This window comes from Felis catus, chromosome B2, assembly GCF_018350175.1.
Source record: "Felis catus isolate Fca126 chromosome B2, F.catus_Fca126_mat1.0, whole genome shotgun sequence".
Lineage (NCBI taxonomy): Eukaryota > Metazoa > Chordata > Mammalia > Carnivora > Felidae > Felis > Felis catus.
The window spans coordinates 116,576,420-116,594,641 of NC_058372.1; the positions used below are offsets into that span (position 1 = coordinate 116,576,420).

Sequence of the window (18,222 nt, forward strand, 5' to 3'; positions counted from 1 at the left end):
AATCATATTTAAAATGGAGTTGACTTTGAAGTAGAGAAAACTTGGAATGGAATGAGTTCTGTGCCCTTTACAGTGCCACAGATCCCCTAAGGAAGAGTTACAGTCAGTGATTTCCAGGTAGAAAAGTAATAGGGCATTGAAACCAACAACCCTGAATGAGATAGAGAGAATACTGTATCTGATAATACTGCTCAGAATACTCCTAATAACAGTCAAGTTTATTGAATATTATCAGGCAGATACACTGCTGAGTCCTTTTATAAATTGATTCTAGTAGGCTGCCAAGAAGCATCCCTGATATTCTCATTATACAAAGTAGAAAATGAGGCCTAAGTGGTTTGTCTTAGGTCACATTAGGTAAGCCAGGTAGTCGGGCTCCAGCACCCATCTCACCTCTTAATATATTACATAATTGCATAAATTCCAAAAACTACTTAGCCCAGTATTCAAGGCTAAGGCTCTCTGTACTCCTCCTCCTTCTGCTAGCTGAAACCTCATTTATTTGTTCCCTTGCATAGCAGAATTTGTAGGAGTCACCAAATACTCACACTTGGATTTTTCTCTCACTCTCTCTTAACCTGGCAATAATCTGTCTTCCATCCCTGTCACTTTATCTGAACGGCTCACTTTACCTATAAGTCAGCAATGACCTCCACATAGTAAACCCAGGGGTCAATTCCTGGCCTTGAGCTCATGTGAGCTGTAAGTAGGATCAGACATGACAGTTACTCTCTTCTCTTTGATTGCCTGTCTTCACTTGACTTCTGGCACCTCACAATGTCATTATCCCAAAAGTCACTTCTCTTCAATCTCTTTTGCTGGTTCTTTCTCTTCATCCTAACCTCTAACATCAGGCATCTCCAAAGCTCATCTCTTGGTGATTTTCTGTACCAGATCCACATTTACTCCTTTGGTGATCTCATGCAAGCTCATGGTTAAAGTTAAAAGTCACGTATGTGCCACTGATCACAGCCCAGACCGCTCTCCCGAACATCTGCACAGATAGCTGCCTATTTGATATTGTCACACGGATGTCCAATAGGCACTTGAAATCAACACACTCACAATGGAGCTCCTGAATTCCTAACTACTCAGTATACCTGATTTACCTTCACCTTTCCAATTTCTGGTGTTGGAAGATTCATACTTCCAATTAGTCAAGTCAAAAGTCAAGTCTTCTTATTTTTTTAATGTTTATTTTTTGAGAAAGAGAGAGAGAGAGAGAGAGAGAGAGAGAGAGAGATTGAGATTAAGCATGAGAGGCGGAGGGACAGAGACAGAGGGAGACACAGAACTTGAAGCAGGCTCCAGGCTCTGAGCTGTCAGCACAGAGCCTGACGCGGGGCTCAAACTCCCAGACTACGAGGTCATGATCCGTGCCAAAGTCAGACACTTACCTGACTGAGCCACCCAGGCGCCCTGTGATTAGTCTTAACAAAAAATGCATTCTCCTTCTCTCATACCAGAAATGCTATATGCTCGAACTTGAAAACTATATCCAGAATCTGACCACGTCTTATCACTCCACAGTTACCGCTCACACCAACAGTGCCCTGTTTCTCTCTCAAAGATGTCTTAAACAATGAATTATAGTTGTCCTAGTACAAGGCCATGATCTCATTCCCCATCCCTGTCCCAGTGTTGGATTCCACCTATTAGTTTTACCTGTTTCACTCCACTCCAGCCCTGCTGGTACCCTTGCTAACCTTTGGTAAACCAAGTGCACCACTGCTTTGGGGACTTTGTTCTAATTATTCCCCCTGTCCAGAATGCTCTTCTCCCAGATACATACATGGCAAGTTTCTGACTTCCTTCAAGCTTTTGTTCAGTTATTAGATATTCAATGAAAGCCTATTTACTACTACAGTGAACCTATCACTTCACCCTTCATCCCACTTACCCTGTTCATCTCTTTTCTGGGTCCATTGCACTTAAATCCTTTCAAAATATTAGAAAATTATACTTATTTTTATTTAATTTATTATTTTGCCCACTGATGTATCTCAAGGGTAGAACATGCCAGGCACATATGTAGATGCCCAGTACATATTTATTGAATGAAAAAACAAACCACATATATGCTAAAGACAGAAATCATTAGGCCTCCTTAGACTTCCTTTTTATTTTCCTGGTTCACGGTCTTTCCTCTTGTCCTGATCCTTCTGCTTGAAACAGACATTGTCAAAAGGTCTCACCTTGGTTCAGAAAACCCCCCTCCCCCTCACCTCTCTCCCTCCCTACTCAACAGGTTAAGAATAAAACAGACTAATAAGTGGAACACAGAAACTCTGAAATTAATTATTATTTATAATTTTCCAAAATCAGGGATTAAAGTGAAAGATCCATGGTGTTCTCACCCAATTGCCTTGTAAATGCCTGGCACTGAGTCTTAACCACTTACCTATAACTCAGGTTCACTTTTAAAACTGCCCATTGTTTAGATGCAAAGGAATCCCTGACCAATACTGCCACCTACTGATCAAGGAGAGAAATCAGTACAAGGAGGCAGAAAATGAAATCCAGTTTAACAAAAATTAGGAAAAGACGATAATGAAAACTTTCATGAAGTCAGTAAAATAAACTGGTTTTCCCAAAGAGCGATAGCAAGGAGTTTACACTGAATTCTATAGAGCAATAAGCAAAGACTGTGTACTTGTAAAAAAAAAAAATGACAATGATCTACTTCAGAAAACAGGAAACCTCTTTGAAATATTAACAGGGCAACAAGTCTATAAACACCAGATCTTCAACTTTTCAGCCGCAACTAAGAATTAAGATGTTTGAGATTCATAAAAAATATATTTGCTGTTTTTATTGTCCCTCACAAACAAAAACTAATGTACCACAAGACTTAAAGTTCACTAGGGGGAAAAAAAAACACTATAGAAAAAATATCTGGGTTAATTCCAGGGCATTTATATTTGAGGCTCTATACTAAGTTTCTCCTCTTTAGAAGTATAGACAGACATCTTTCTTGGTCAGTATCTTAAAGGATGTTGTTCAATATCAATGAACACGTACCATGAGTTCCAAGGACTCGAAATGAAATGGCATCTTCATATATACTTACCAAGTTCTGGTATTCTTTTCCTTACCAAAAGCCTCTTGTGTTTCCCTCCCCGCCCCCACATGTACCAGGGGAATAGTAAATGTGGTAAAAAGGTAGCTGACATAGGCTTTAAGCAGCCATTTACCTAATCACTATATTCACTCTTTTTTTTTTTGAAGTTGTGCACTCCCTAAAATGTCTTAAACACTTATTTGAGTTTATATCATCAATTTCTTTCAATAACTTAAACTCTATTAAGACATTTTGAGAAATTAATATATACTGTCAAAATCAGAAACAGAATAAGTATAACATGGTTTTAAAAAACCCCAAAGAACGCAAGTTTGCTCAAGGAAAAAAGGCAGGAAACCATTTTAGATCTTCCACGTGTCTTCCCACTTAAAAAATGACGCAGGAGAAAGAGGAGCGTAAAAGAAGTGGCTTTTAGCAAAAATAAAAATATAAACAACAATTCGGCACATTCATAAACATACAGGATTAAAATAATGCCAAGAGAAGATAATTTAGAAAAATGCATTTAATTATAAAAATCTTTTAAATAAAAAAGCAATGGCACAAATCACCACAGTGTTATTGAAGTGATCAGATCCACAGGCTTATGTTCTTATAACAACATGCTAAAAATTTATGACTGTTCTCATTAACAGCATTTTCCCTCCTAATTGGAGTGACATCAAGAGCTTCTGAGAATGTGTAATTGTCCCTAAAACACTACTAAAAGTATCATAAACACAGTCTGTGCAACACTCATTTACATCACCTTTTATTTACTACACTCTAAACTCATAAAATATTGAACGTCTCTCACTTCGTTCCTCTTATTTACAGTTCAGGGGCTCATCTACTGTCACAATATGGTTTGTGCACTAAAATCCCTGGGAATAGTACTTTCCACAGCATTTTTAATAAATTTACTCTGATTATCTAAAGTGAGTACACAAACAAAAGCTTGTTCTTATGACTGTGTCATACTCAGAAAAAATAATTCTTCCTGCAGCCTTATTTATGAGTTAGAAAAATCCCTCTTTCAGTAGAATATATTCTCAACCATTACTGGATTATACTATCATGCATATGTATACTAATATGACAATAGGTAAAGCCAGCTAGAACTTCATAAATTTCAGTTAGAAGAATACAGCAGACATGAGGTGATCTGGCTTTCACTGTTATCCATAATCCAGTTATTCGACATGGATAGATTTTAATCATTCTTAGTATATAAACATTGAATAGTTCAGTAATAATTGGCAGTTTCTGACAGGCTTATTTTCTTGATAGTGGATACGGTTCTGTGCACATACGTCAGATGAACTGAAAACCACGCAAATCACTTCATGTGATACAAGCAGGAAGAAGTGGGATGTTATTGTTTGAACAAATGATTCAGAGAGCGGAATATTAACATAGGATAGTGACAGGAATCCTGTTGAAGTCCGTCTCTTTTAAGATGTATTGTCTTCACGACTTGCCAGATATCTGGTATTTGTGATCTTTTTGGTTAAAAAGCAAACCGGAGTTGAGGGAAGGCAGACAAGAGGAGGAGAAAAAGGAGAAAGAGCACAGATTACTAGGCGTATGATTTTAGGAGAAAACAAGTGAGAGGGAGGACAGGACGGTTTCACATAAAACAAGTGGTCACATCTGGGCACCTTTCACACAGCAGAATGGTCTCCAAGCTAATTAACTCCCCTTCCTCTCACTCCAGAGATACTTGGGTGCCCATCATATTATTAATAATGAACATAATTCCGGCGGCAGCACAAATCTCTAACTTTTTAAGGCTTCAGAGTGTCATTATTCAGTAGTCGGGTACATTTGAACAAAGAGTCCTGCCATTTCTTTTATTTCCACTCTTGACCCAGCAAGTATACCAAGGAAGTCCTCGTGGGCATTTGCAGCTTCAGTCTCCTATGATGGCTTTGACTTTATAACCCACTCTGCGTTGGGGTTGAGCTGATACAGGTCCTTCATGTAAGTGTCCTCATCGAGGCAGCGTTCTCCTAGCAAAGAGACTTTATTGTATCAGTTGAATACGGTACAGAAGCTGGGGTGCGATTTTAAACTTCTTCCTCGTGGTTTAACTCTAAAATCTTAGACTTCAAAATATCACTCATCCTTTCCCATCTCCCATAATATTGTAAGACTTGGCCAAAATATTGAAAAAGTCAACATAGTAGTCTTTCTCTAAAGGAAAGTTTTTCAAATTAATTTAGGAAGTTGAGAATACTTTGTGTGAGGGGCTGTGGTTCACCAAAAGCTTATTCACCGTTATTAAGAGTGGCAATAGTTTGCGATCTACCGAAGAAACAACACTTCATTCTCAATATCGAATAGTAAAAAGCAAGATTAAATATATAAATATTTAAAGAATCCTTGCTAATAGAGTTAACAGTTCCAGACTTCTGACAGAGTTGCTGTTTATTTAAATTTTAAGAGTGAGTCTCCATACTCCCACATTAAATTTTCAATATTGACCAACATTTTTACGTCCCAGAAAAAAATTCCACAAAACTTATCTTAAAATTTTCAATTATTATTTTGAATTAAACACCATTTCATTTAGTATTTAACAGTTTCACCTGTATCATTTTCAAGGGCTAAAATAAAGAGAAAAAAAAAGGATATTTTACATTTTCATAGAGAGGAGTACAACCCACTGATAACTGAAAAGGAGCATATAAAATATAAAGCACAGTCAAAATTAATCCACTTATTCTATTTTGATTTCCTAAATTACCAGCGTGTCTGTATTCGTATGTGTATATATCTGCGTATGTGCGTTTGTGCGTGTATTATTTAGTAGGCAATCAACAATGGCAAAAATAACTTGTGCTTTCACTAAAAATACCCAGGACTGAGCCATAACAAAAATGTAATCCTGGCTTTAAACAAGCACAGCTACTTCCTTTATTAAGATGTGACGTAAGCATATAAAAAGGAAAGAAGTTCTGAAAAACTTCATTATCATTCTAGAAGTTGCTACTATTTTAAGGGAATTTGTCCTTGCTGAGGTTCAACATTAGATGGGCATTTGCACAGAGAAGCTCAAATAGAGCCTGTAGAGAAGAGTCAGACCACTGAAAAAATCCACACTATTCATTAGCTATCTACGGTGCACTATATTTAACTTCTAATTTCTTTTTTTCCCCCCAAAGATATAAATAAGAAGCATGGGCAATGTCGAATCCGCATATGCGATACAAAGAGAAACAAAATGTGCTTACCAATATTTCCTCCGATTTCATACAAAAAAACTTCCCCTTTCTTAAGAGTCTGGGCAATCCCACTATTAGGGACAAAACAAACTGATTAGTTGTATCATCAAACAGCTTGCAAGTAAATCACTTTAATGTGCTTGGGGAATTCTAGCTTGTGTGGAAAATTCATAACTTAGACACACTGTAATTATCTAACATTTGTATTTTCCCATCTGTTAAGTGTGCCAAGTAGGTAATAAAAATGTCACACCTGTAAATTAAAATAAACAAATGGACTCATACATCTGAAGACAAAATAATAAATCAGCATCTAAATTTGTAAAATTAAAAAGAAAGGGAACATAACACTTTAGCTACCAATACAATTATTAACATGATCAACTACTTTGCATGGGGGCCCAAAAAGTCCTCATCAAACCATAAAAAGAAATGTTTCCATCTTAGTTTTCACACTGCACTTATTCAACCAGTATTTGTCATGTGTTTGCTTTGCTTTGCTGACAACTCCAACACTATGCAAGATGAATGTAAAGAATAGGGCAGGGTTCATAGCCCTCCCTGTGCTGGCCATCCAAGTACAGGACTCACATATACTCCAAGTAGAAGCAAATATTCATTATGAAGGCTTCACAAGTAAGAGATGCATTTACAGACTCATGCTCTTCAAAGAATAAACTCTTGCAGAACATCAGGTTCAAATAATAAAAGTTGGTAAGATTCAGTGGTTTTCAAAACTCTGTCTGTCTATGAATTACCAAAGAAGCCTGCTAAAAATTCAGACGTGGAGTTCTAGAAACTCTGGTGTTTGTACGCCTACAAGTCCAAGAATCTGCTTTCCAAATGCTCTCTAGCGGGCTGTGGTGCCCGGAAAGGTTTGTGAACCGCTCTTGCAAGGCCCCAAACACACACTCCCTGGAACTGCAGGGAAAAGCAGATCTGACTTTTACTGAAACCATTAGGAAAACTACGGTACAGCAGAAGCTGTCCTAACCAACCATCCGATGACTCACCTTGGTTATCCAACTCCAACCTACTCTGTTGTCTGTGACATGCTAGACACTTAGGGCTTCATACGTGCTCACATTTAAGACCCTAACCGAGAGACAACTCACTTTTTTTCGAAACTGGTATATGCTTGTTTTCAAAATTAAATAATTATTTACAATATGGTATGTAACCCAATACACTAGGAGTCTACTGAAAGAGTCATTATTTCTATGAAGACCAAGCTGAATGTTTTGGGAGACTTGATAAGAAAACCAAAAAACCAAAAAACGAAAAACCCAAAACCGAAAACAACCTAGTCAGGCATTGCTCTCATACTATTTCTCCAGTATCTGTGTTCTTGCTCCACTTTAAAGAAACCTCAACCTGGAGCGCCTGGGTGGCGCAGTCGGTTAAGCGTCCGACTTCAGCCAGGTCACGATCTCGCGGTCCGTGAGTTCGAGCCCCGCATCGGGCTCTGGGCTGATTGCTCAGAGCCTGGAGCCTGTTTCCGATTCTGTGTCTCCCCCTCTCTCTGCCCCTCCCCTGTTCATGCTCTGTCTCTCTCTGTCCCAAAAATAAATAAACGTTGAAAAAAAAAATTAAAAAAAAAAAAAAAAGAAACCTCAACTGGATTTCCTGGTAAATCTAAGGTTTTGCATAATGCTAATCAACAAATTCATAATTAAAGAAAAGGCAACAGCCTTTATCAAGACTGGCGAGTAAATGTGAAATTTACTGTATATTTACTTTATGTCATTCATGTGTTGTCTTTGGCGGAGAAAGTAGGGGTGGAAAAAGAGGAGGAAGGTAAGGTTCCCAGCTGCCCCTACACTGGTGGAATCCAGGTGGTAGGAGAGGGGAATGTGGTGCAAGAGAAAATACATATAAACCCTTACTGAGAATTTCACTTGTATGACCCAAACAGACCGTGCTGTGCGCTTCACGGCCATTTTCCTAGTTCGTTATCACAGGACTGTAATCCGGGTCCTATTACGGTCTACTTTTACACATGAAAAACTTGAGACTTAGAAGAGATTACAAAACTAGCTTAAAATGAAACAGAAAAGTTGGCACTCGATCCAGATCATCTCCCTCCAGTATCCCCAAGCATAAAGAAAGGAGCTGAGGAATGGTTGGGGGTTTGAGGGTGGGCAATGGATAGAGAAGTTTACCAGACTTTCCTCTGAGTGCAGCAGGATGGCGAGAAGGGAGGAGGTAGAAAAATGGACCCCACTTGAGGGGGCCAACAAATTATTATTTAATAAAAGCATCCCAACCGGAAACTCCAAATAGGCAGAGGACAACTGCCACAAATCCGGTGCCTTCTATAACAGTATGCCTACCACTACCATGCTATCCTTTAAATATTAAAGTCACGGTTCAATATATTGTGCAACTTCATAGTCATGTATTGCATCATCTGCAAGCACAGCAACAAAAGTACAGACTAAATTGAACACTTGGATCCTAAAAGTAATTGCTGTATAAATTAACTCTACCTAGCCTGAAAGAGCGGCTTCTGTCTGCAGTGTGGCCAGATCTTCAGGTACCCACTCCGGGAGAGGACGGGCAGAGGAAGGGGATTGATTTCATGAAGCAGACGCCCCCTTTAGGGAGCAAAGACATCTGAAAAGTTCCAACTGCTCCATGCCTTCATCCCCTAAAACTCCATCTACTCCCAGACTCTGCACCAATGGCCCCAGATCCGTGATGGTTTCTAGATCCTGGTGAGTATGGAGAGTGTCTCAAGGGAAACCTTTGGAGACGAAAACACACCTTCAGAATTCAGCACCATCACCTGTGAAATGCGTGACCTCACAAAGTCTCGGTTTTCTTATCAGTGAAACAGAAGTAACATTCGTGCTTACTTCTCAGTACTGTTGAGAGGAGAGTTTGTGCTGGCTTACCAAAAGCCCAGATATTACCAATAAGCCTCTCTTCTAGTTCATCACCATCTGTTACTGCACAGGCTCATCTCTTCTCCCAATTTATAAGCCCTGAGGGAAGATACTTTAAAATATATCTTTATACCTCTTCCAACATCTAGCAGAGGGCCTTAAACAGAGCCCAGACATATTGAATACTTGTGGTATTGCATTAACATTGGAGAGGTTTTGGCAGAAGACTTCACTGATGCCCTTGAACACTAGAATGCAGAGATGAAATTCTATGGAAGGCTAAAACAGAAAATTCATAAGCTGAGATGCCAGTATCCCGGATTTCCCTGAATTGTAAAAAAAAAAAAAAAAAAAAAAAAAAAAAAATTAATTAATTTTCAGTGAGTGGAGATGAGGGGGACACGGAAAGCCCAATACACTTGTTAAACCTCCAAAAATGTAAAAAAGTGTATTGTAAAATGTTTCAGAGAGTGTATGCTCTAAAATCAGCGGAGGGGGACAATAGCTTTCAAAGGACTCCTCCTACCCCATCAGCCCCAGAACAAAGGAGGCTGGGTCGTCCCTAAAGGGAAGGCGTGCTCTATGTCCTGGAGACTCCAGAGCTCAAGGAACTGCTTATCCTCTCTCAATTCATATACCTTGGTTTTTTTGTTTGTTTTGTTTTCTGTTTTTGAATTTAAGCATTTCTTTTTGTTACAGTTCATAGAAAAAGTTGTATTTTTTTTATTTGTTTGTTTTAAACCCACTGTATCCTACTTAGTGATTTTCCTAATGGCCCACACACAGTAATTAACCTCCAGTCAACATATTCTGGAAAGAATATTGAGGGGTCTCACGTGCCAAGGCCACGGCAGGCACAGGCGCGCTCAGATATCCTGCCTGAGACGGCTCCCCTTGCGCATAAACTACCTCAAATGAACTCAAGTCATTCCAACGGTCTCGTTATCAAGTCTGTTCTTTTCTGCTGGGAAGATGAAATTTTGAAGCACTTCACATCACCCATAGTTTTTTTTTTTTTTTTTTCTTCTTTTTTTAACAGGAGGGAGAGAAAGAGCGCGCGCGTGCGAGTTATATCGTGGAATGATTAAAACAAAACAGGCCTCTACCTTTCTTGGCTGAGAAACCTGGCAAGGACATCACTGGCTTTTAGTTCTTCAGTTAGCTGTATTGCCATGGAAACTTTCGAAAGATGGGGAGCTTGCACTCGAATCACTCCCTGAGGAATGTCAGCCTGCAAAGCAATAATGACACTGGAACAAAGCTGGCGGCAGCTGGAACATGTAACTCTGTACAATGCATTATATGGGAAGTGTGCTTAACTACTACGCATTTTACTTCACTACATAAAAACCTTAACTACTGTATAATGTAATTTGCTAAATTACATCAAACCTCAAATATCCTCTTAATGGTGATAGGGGAACTTTATAATGCCTATGCAGTAATGCTTAATTATTTTTAAAGATGTAAAGAATGACAGCAATAACCATTACTGCCATATTAAGTGCTGATTTCTGAGTATTATCTACTAGAGAGTGCTTCTTCATGCAGCAATTTATGAAATTGAATCAGAAAGAAGTTACTTTGTGTGCTATTGCAATGCATGCGTTTAAAAAAAAATCTTCCTGTGCATTGACAAAATTTCACAGAAATGTTTGTTCCTGGGAGTAGTTTTTAAAAATGGCACACACGTTCCTATACATTTGGATTGTGTCTGCTCCTCTCTTGGCTAGTAAGCTTCCACTGTGACCACACACTCTGAACTGATGATGACCAATTCTAATTCCTTTGCCTATAGATGTTAAGAACTGTATGTTTAGTGAGATAATGAAAGATTGTGAGGACTGTCATATCAAAGTATCAGCTGTGACACCTGACATATTAGGCTTAATTAATTTCTAATGGTTCCACTACAATAAACAATTTATTATTTATAACTATATGCCATGAACAGGCCTGAGAACAAACAGCATGCATAAATTATGTTTAAAGATAACGCTTTAAATGTTACAAAACCTTGTTTCATCAAACTAAAATTTACTGGGGCACCTGAGGGGCTTGGTCAATTGAGCACCCCATTTCAGCTTAGGTCATGATCTTGCGGTTCATGAGTTCAAACGCCACATTGGGCTCTCTGCTGTCAGCACAGAGCCTGCTTTGGATCCCCTGTCCCCCTCTCTCTGCCCCTCCCTTGCTTGTGCTCTTTCAAAAATAAACAAACATTTAAAACAAAACACTAAAATTTCCTAAGTATTGATTGAGTACCAGGCACTGTGCTAGGTCTACTTACTTAGTAGACAAATAAAACACAAATCTTGTAGCAGACAGTATTTTCTGTGCTCACAAAATGATTTTGTTAAGGTACATGGTCTTGAATTGCTTCCCCCCCAACCCCCACCAACATAAAGCATGGAAATACCACACATGGAACCAATGTGACTTCTTTTAAAGTTCAACAAAAATAACATGGCTTTAGAATCAGGCTACAACAAAATGTAGGTATCCCCCAAAAGATTTACACTTGCTTCGCGGTAACAAGTGAAATGTAGCACCAGAATAACAAAGAAAAGAAGCAATGCTCCTAAAACCGAAAAAGGAGCGTGGGATTATGTAAGACCATGGCTTTGCTCCCCAAAGGGCTGCAAACACCTGTTACATCTGCGGAGACACCACAGGGGGCCTCATGCCAACCTGCGAAACCCTGCTGCCCTCACCTGACCACTCAGTGAGGGGCCACGGGAGCACTCCCTCCCACGGAAGACAGTGCGTTCCAGGGCTGCCCACTCGCCAATCTGCTAGGACAGGGACTGTGTTCCTAGTGTCCTTTAACTGGTCTTGCTGGGGAAATGTGCTCAGCCCCATCCTTGAAGGATGTCCCAATCCCAACCCACGCCCAGACCTCTCAACGCCTGCTTCTCTCCCATTCAGACTCGCCCCTTGGCTTGGTCTGTTGACTTCCAATTTCTGGGGCACATTTTTGGCCTGATAACTTCGTCTAGTTTCTGACCTCCACCTCACCCGTAGGGCGCAAATCTAAGTTACCTTTTTCCTTGATTCTGTGACAATTTACTTTCACTTGTAACATGTGGAAAATGAGCTGCTCCTTGCAATGGATGGGGCATTTAATGGGCTAGTGTGCCTTTTTTTTTCTTCCAAGGCAGATATTAAATCAGTGGTGTATCTTCTAACTCAGGGATTATGCTACATGAACTTTTGCCTTGGGTTTCATCTCTAGGCTGTATCCTGCTCTGGTCATTCTACCTGCTGGCCTGGCCTTCCCTATTACCTCACAGGAGGCAGAAAACAAGAAGCTGACAGACAACATGAATGTTGGAGTGAAATTGTAATAGCAACAGTTGAAGCACAGAGTCTGTGTCCATAAAACCCTAATCCACCTTGTCCACTCAAGTGAGAAACAAATACTGGCATTTTGGTTGGATTCCATTATTATTACAACGACGATGATGATGATGATGATGGGCCTTGAGGGGCAGGCTAGGGTTTGCAGATACCCAGATACTTTATGCTGATTTAGCAAAGTTAGGAAATCTGCTTGACTCATAATGTCAGATATCCTTACATACAGGTTTTCTTTGGCAAAAATAATAGTGACAGAAACTTCCCAGAATTACATCTTATCCAACCCTAAAATATCAAAAAGGCAGGCAAATCTGTGCTGATATTTAAAGTGAAGTAAGATGATAATAATTAAGTTTTTATATATAGAAGGTCTACAATGAATGAGTTATGAAAGCAAAAGGATCCAGAAAAATACATTGCCATTGAGAGTTCAGAGATAGGACAAGCTCCCTCCGCTGACTGCCTTTCCCCCCACTATGGTCCCACTATGGAACCCACAATGGTCCTGTGGCACCATTCCATTGTTTGGATTAAAAAGGCCAAATTGGCTACAAACACCCAGGCTTTCCTGTCTTCATGCACGTTTTACCCCTCTTCTGCAATATCTTCTGCTACCAATTTCTTAAGGCCCAACTCAAATATATCAAACTCCATAGAACCTTCCATGATCTACAGGGTCAAAAAGAATCTCCTCTTTCCACTGAAATTGTTTTGTAATGGAATTCTAATATATGACACCTGTGTTCTAGTTACACGCCACATATCTGAGTCACATCTGTATATCTGTAGCCAACTATCAAGTGTTTATTGATTAAATGAATCACTCAAAAAGTTCTGAGAATGCTATGCTAACATTATAGCATTTCTCTAGAATAAAATAACATATACCAATGTGTATTGCTTTGATAGCAAAAAAAAAAAAAGCGTTTAGGAACATTTTCTTTAAAAAAAAAAAAAGTTGCCTCCATGTACCACATGGTATTTCCTCTAAAGAGAAGAGACAGGAAGGGAAAGAGAGGAAGGAAGGAATTAAGTGTCATAAGGAATACTTCAGTCAGTTACTCCTGCAGGGAGTCACCAACATTTGCATGCATTTGCCTGAGGATTCCGCCACTTTTCCCATAAGGCACCTCATGAAAAACTGAAGGCCTCGAATACTGTGGCTGTGGCCTAGGCTTTCTACTTGAGTTCAGAGACCGTGCTTTAGAGAGTCCAGCCAGTCTTCCTTATAACTCACAGCACTGGGGTCAGTGTGGTATTGGGGGATCACACCCCAGAGCAGCACATCTGACAGGAATCCAGCGTCTCTCCCATAGTTAGGAAGGAAGAGGACCACGGACTAGCTTCTCAGGCACTTGAGAAGTCTCATGTGTAGGTGAAATGTTAGGTAATCTCCGTATTATGGCTTTGCCAGCAGATGGGGAGTGGCATGCATACAGACTCCTTATCACTGTGAAACTACACTTTCTCCCACCTTTCCCTGAGTGAGCAGGGGATGAAGCTAGGCCAGTTTGGGATCAGCTTGAATGCTGCTGGAACTACCAACTCATTTCACATAGAAGTCGAGTATCAGTGTCTGGGAAAACCTTTCCATTGGGCCAACAATGGCACATAGCACCTTCCTAGGTTGACTGGCCACACTCCCTGACGACTATGGAAACTTCTAGCAGGGAAGGCATGTGCGTGTCTATGTGTATTTATGTGTGCTTGCATGAGTGTGTAGGACAGAAACACTTCAGTGTTTGTTTCTATAGTAAGACATCCCATCCAAATTCTCACAACGATATACAGATGCAGAGTCTGACTCACTTTGAATCTGCCATGCCCTTCACCCTTGGAGAAAAAAAAAAGTGTTTAACTGGTAGATATAATGGTTAAACATGAAGAGTTTAGAAGTTGTTTCTGGAAACTTTTTCTTTTTTTCCAGATATCTTGACAAGTGTGGTCAAATGATACTTACTAAAGATGGTAAACAATAAATGATGCCAAAGCTCTAGTGTATGACAATTACTATTAAGCTCCAGAATCATGCTGTATCAAATACTCAAGCCATTAGTATACTAATTACATTGAGCTGCCAAGCTTTGAATAGACACAACATGCCTGATCATTAGAGCAAACAGTCTGTTCTTAACTTGAGCCATAATAACTGAATCTGTGAATAGTATAATCTTTGTAATTTTCCTGTTTCACATTTTTTGGTCTTAACAGCTGTGACTCTTTTTTTTTTTTTTTTAATGTATTTATTTTTGGTGTTCTGGTGAGCTGAAGTTATGTGATGCAGAGCAAGACCGAGGAAGAGCAGTATTTCACTAACACACCATTAAAATTTTGTCACAAAGGATTTTACAACTTACAAAATAATAATTTCTTATGCATGCAAAAACTGTTATAATGGAAAAAATTATCTCATATATGGTCCTCACATGTTTTATATATGGAACTAAAGTTCATTTTAAAAAAACATGATTTTATTATTTGGTTAAATAAAAAATGATTTCAGTATTTCTTCATAACATGTTGATAAACACTGCATTGCTCTTAGTTTTATACCCTAGATTAGAAATTCAACGTCAAATCTTTAAAATGGATATTTCTTTTTTTTTTTTTTTGCATTAAAAACTAAGCGAAATGTAAAGCTGACATTTTAATGCTACAGAAAACCCTTTTATCTTCAAAGGGGCAACTGGAAATATAGCTTTCTTAAGAAAAAGGCCAGATATAACACATATTTTAGAAAATTAAAGACATTTTAGCAAGGTATCTTAAACTAAAATGGCATATTCATCACCTTACTCTAACTGGAGGTAGAAATATGGAAGCTATCCTCTGCGATCTTGAACTGCCTCAGTCCTGATTATAATTGGGCCTTTATCATCCAAATTCTTAAACTTTTATCCAGCTCACAGATTCAGAGAACTGTAAAGAAGGATCTGAAATAACTTCCGAAATAATAAGCATTTAATTTACAACAAAATTAAGTTCTGATATTTTTCTCTTCTAATATAGTATTTTTTATGCACTATAAAATCAAAAAAAACATCTTAAAAAAACAAGATTTTGTGCTTCATATTGTAATTTGATTTTTCACATGGGTCCCCAAGTAGATCCAGATACTGTTTCCAGACCTGAAGCAAAGGCTTAAAACAATACCTGCAATGATGCTCTGGGTCAGAGCTGTTAAATGAAACCAGAAATGGAATTATAAACAGACTTGTGACCAAAGACGGGCAGCCCATGATACAAACAGCCCAGAATCTACATCACACTGTTGTCAACTCCAAGATTCTTCTGAAAAGAATGGCAGAAAGTGCAACAACAGATTTCTTTTCCATGTCCGAAATCCTAAACATTAAAAGGTTACCAGATCATCTTGGACTTTTAGCAAGTCACGTAAGCTCTCTAAAACTTGAGTCCCTCAACTGTAACTTACGGGTGTGACACAAGATCATCCAGAGTTAACACTGAAGTTAAACCACAGAAGGAACATTCCCTCTACCAATGACGGGAGACGTGAGCAAGCTCAGCTTATTTCATGGAATCTCTTTCTCATAAACATGCAGCTTCTGTTTACTTTGAAAGGTGAGCTTGAATGACAGTAGAAAAAAATCATACAAATCTAAGTCCACAATGAACTTGAAACCTACACAATTCAGCAGTTCATAACAAGATGCTCATCAAAGAAAGCTGTCCTAGACCCTTATCAGGCAGAGATGCAATCTGAGATAATTATGAGTGAAATGATGGAATGCCTATGATTTCCTTAAAAAAACAAAAAGGATAAGTGTGAGAGACAGGATGGAACGAGATTAGAAAAATAGGTTTGATCACTGGAGATGGGTTTATGGCTGTTTCCATGAACAGGTAAGAAAAATTCCATAACAAACAATTAAAAATACGTTTACACACATATAAATACCAAATGGGGGGGGGGAATCACACTTACAGTTTTTGTACAATACATATGCCAAGGTCCTGCTCTGGGAGATTCTGATTCAGTGAGTCCAGGGAGTGACCCAGTCAGGTTTTGTAAAAAATGAGACCCAGAGAGAGAAAATGATTTGTCATTAATGTCTCACTGCTGGCAGAACTAGAGCTATATCCTCAAGACACGAGTTCGAGAATGTGATGTGGTTGGCGCATGTGTGCATGCATTTGTGTGAGACATCAGTTGCAACTGCAAGTTGAAGGCTATCAGAAAGTGATGATTTTTAACGGCTTACAAAGTCAGAACTGACTTTTCAAATGCAAAACGCTCTGGACCTCCATCCAATGTTAACCTTACTCGGCCTCTATCGCACTACTAACCACGCCCTTTTACCCACTTGACTCTTCCTCGTGGGGCTTCTAAGATGCTATAATCTTAACTTTCTCTGGCTTCCTATCATTTCTTGGTCTCTTTTACCAGCTCCTCTTCCATGGCCCACCCCTAAAATACTGGATCCTTTGGCTTTAACGCCCATCTCTCTGCTAATCCCAAAAGCACACCTCCAGCTCTGGCCGCCCTCTGAGCTTCCAGCCCATGTAGCCAAAGTACTGTCACACCGGCAAGTCAACTACAAATGTCAAAAACTGACTACCTTATCAAAAGTGTGCTCCTTTTGCTTAATGTTTTAACTCAGTGATATAATTACCCAAAGTAAAATCAGTTGAGTCTTTCTAGATTCCTCCTCATTCTACACTCCTCATATCCAATTAGTTTCTACATCTTGTGGGTCATTCTGGCTCACATGTAATACTTCCTTCCAATCCTTCTAATCCTTCTGCTGGGTGTTGGCATTGACCAGGAGGACTATGATAAAATATGATAAAAACATATGTTAATAGTGGCTGTATAGGGGTGGCTGGGTGGCTTCATTGCTTAAACCTCTGACTTTTGATCTCAGTTCAGGTCGTGGTTTCACAGTTCATGAGATTGAGGCCCACACTGGGTTCTGCCCTGACAGCACAGAGCCTGCTTGGGATTCTCTTTCTCCTTCTCTCTCTCTCTGCTCCTCCCCCACATGTGCTCCCTCTCTCTCAAAATAAATAAACTTAAAAAAATAAATAATGGCACTATTACATTTTCATTGTATTACTACACATTAGCCCTAGACTAGGATATATATCCTTCTCAGAATTTTTCTGTGATATTAAAGAAATAGAGAATAAGAGTAAAGACACCCAGATTTAAGGATATATAGATTTGGATTCAAATTCCAGCCCTACCATTTCCTTTTTAGATAAGCTTAAGTTATTTAAGATCCCTGATCCTCACTTTGTAAAAAATGAGACAACTGCACCTCATTCTTCAATGAAACTGCACCATGCCTGATCTCTGGCAAGCATTCAAAATTATGATACTACCCCTTAAAAATATGGCAATATTCATGAATTTGTAACTTTTCTTCAACATATTATGAGTATCTTCTGATGTCATATATATACACTTGTATTTCCATGGTATTTCATTACACAGATATGTCGTAACTCATGTAACCAATCATCTCCACCCTTGTGGATTACTTCTAATTCTCGTCAGTATACGGAATATGGCAATGAACTTAAGCAAAGCATAACTATTTACATGGCTATGTTATTATTCCCTTTAAAGGAATTTCTGAATACAATGAAGAGCATGGTTTTCAGGCCTCTGCCACATGCTAACTGCTCTCCAGAGGAATTCTACCAATTTATGTACTCCTAT

General features: G+C 39.0%; 1 protein-coding gene across 6 annotated transcripts in view; it reads right to left on the reverse strand.

Moving 5' to 3' along the window:
* Positions 1–3,569: 3,569 nt before the first annotated feature.
* ARHGAP18 (Rho GTPase activating protein 18) overlaps positions 3,570–18,222 on the reverse strand; it is a 193,103-nt gene continuing 178,450 nt past the window's right edge. For 5 of the 6 annotated variants that reach the window (XM_019831191.2, XM_019831190.2, XM_045058028.1 and 2 more), the window contains 3 exons: positions 10,283–10,407; positions 6,298–6,359; positions 3,570–5,073 (listed from right to left, as the gene is read on the reverse strand). In XM_019831191.2, coding sequence (XP_019686750.1) covers positions 4,982–5,073; positions 6,298–6,359; positions 10,283–10,407 — 279 coding nt within the window. In that variant the 3' untranslated portion in view covers positions 3,570–4,981. The remainder of the gene's footprint in view (positions 5,074–6,297; positions 6,360–10,282; positions 10,408–18,222) is intronic. The other variant, XM_019831192.2, reaches the window with a different exon arrangement.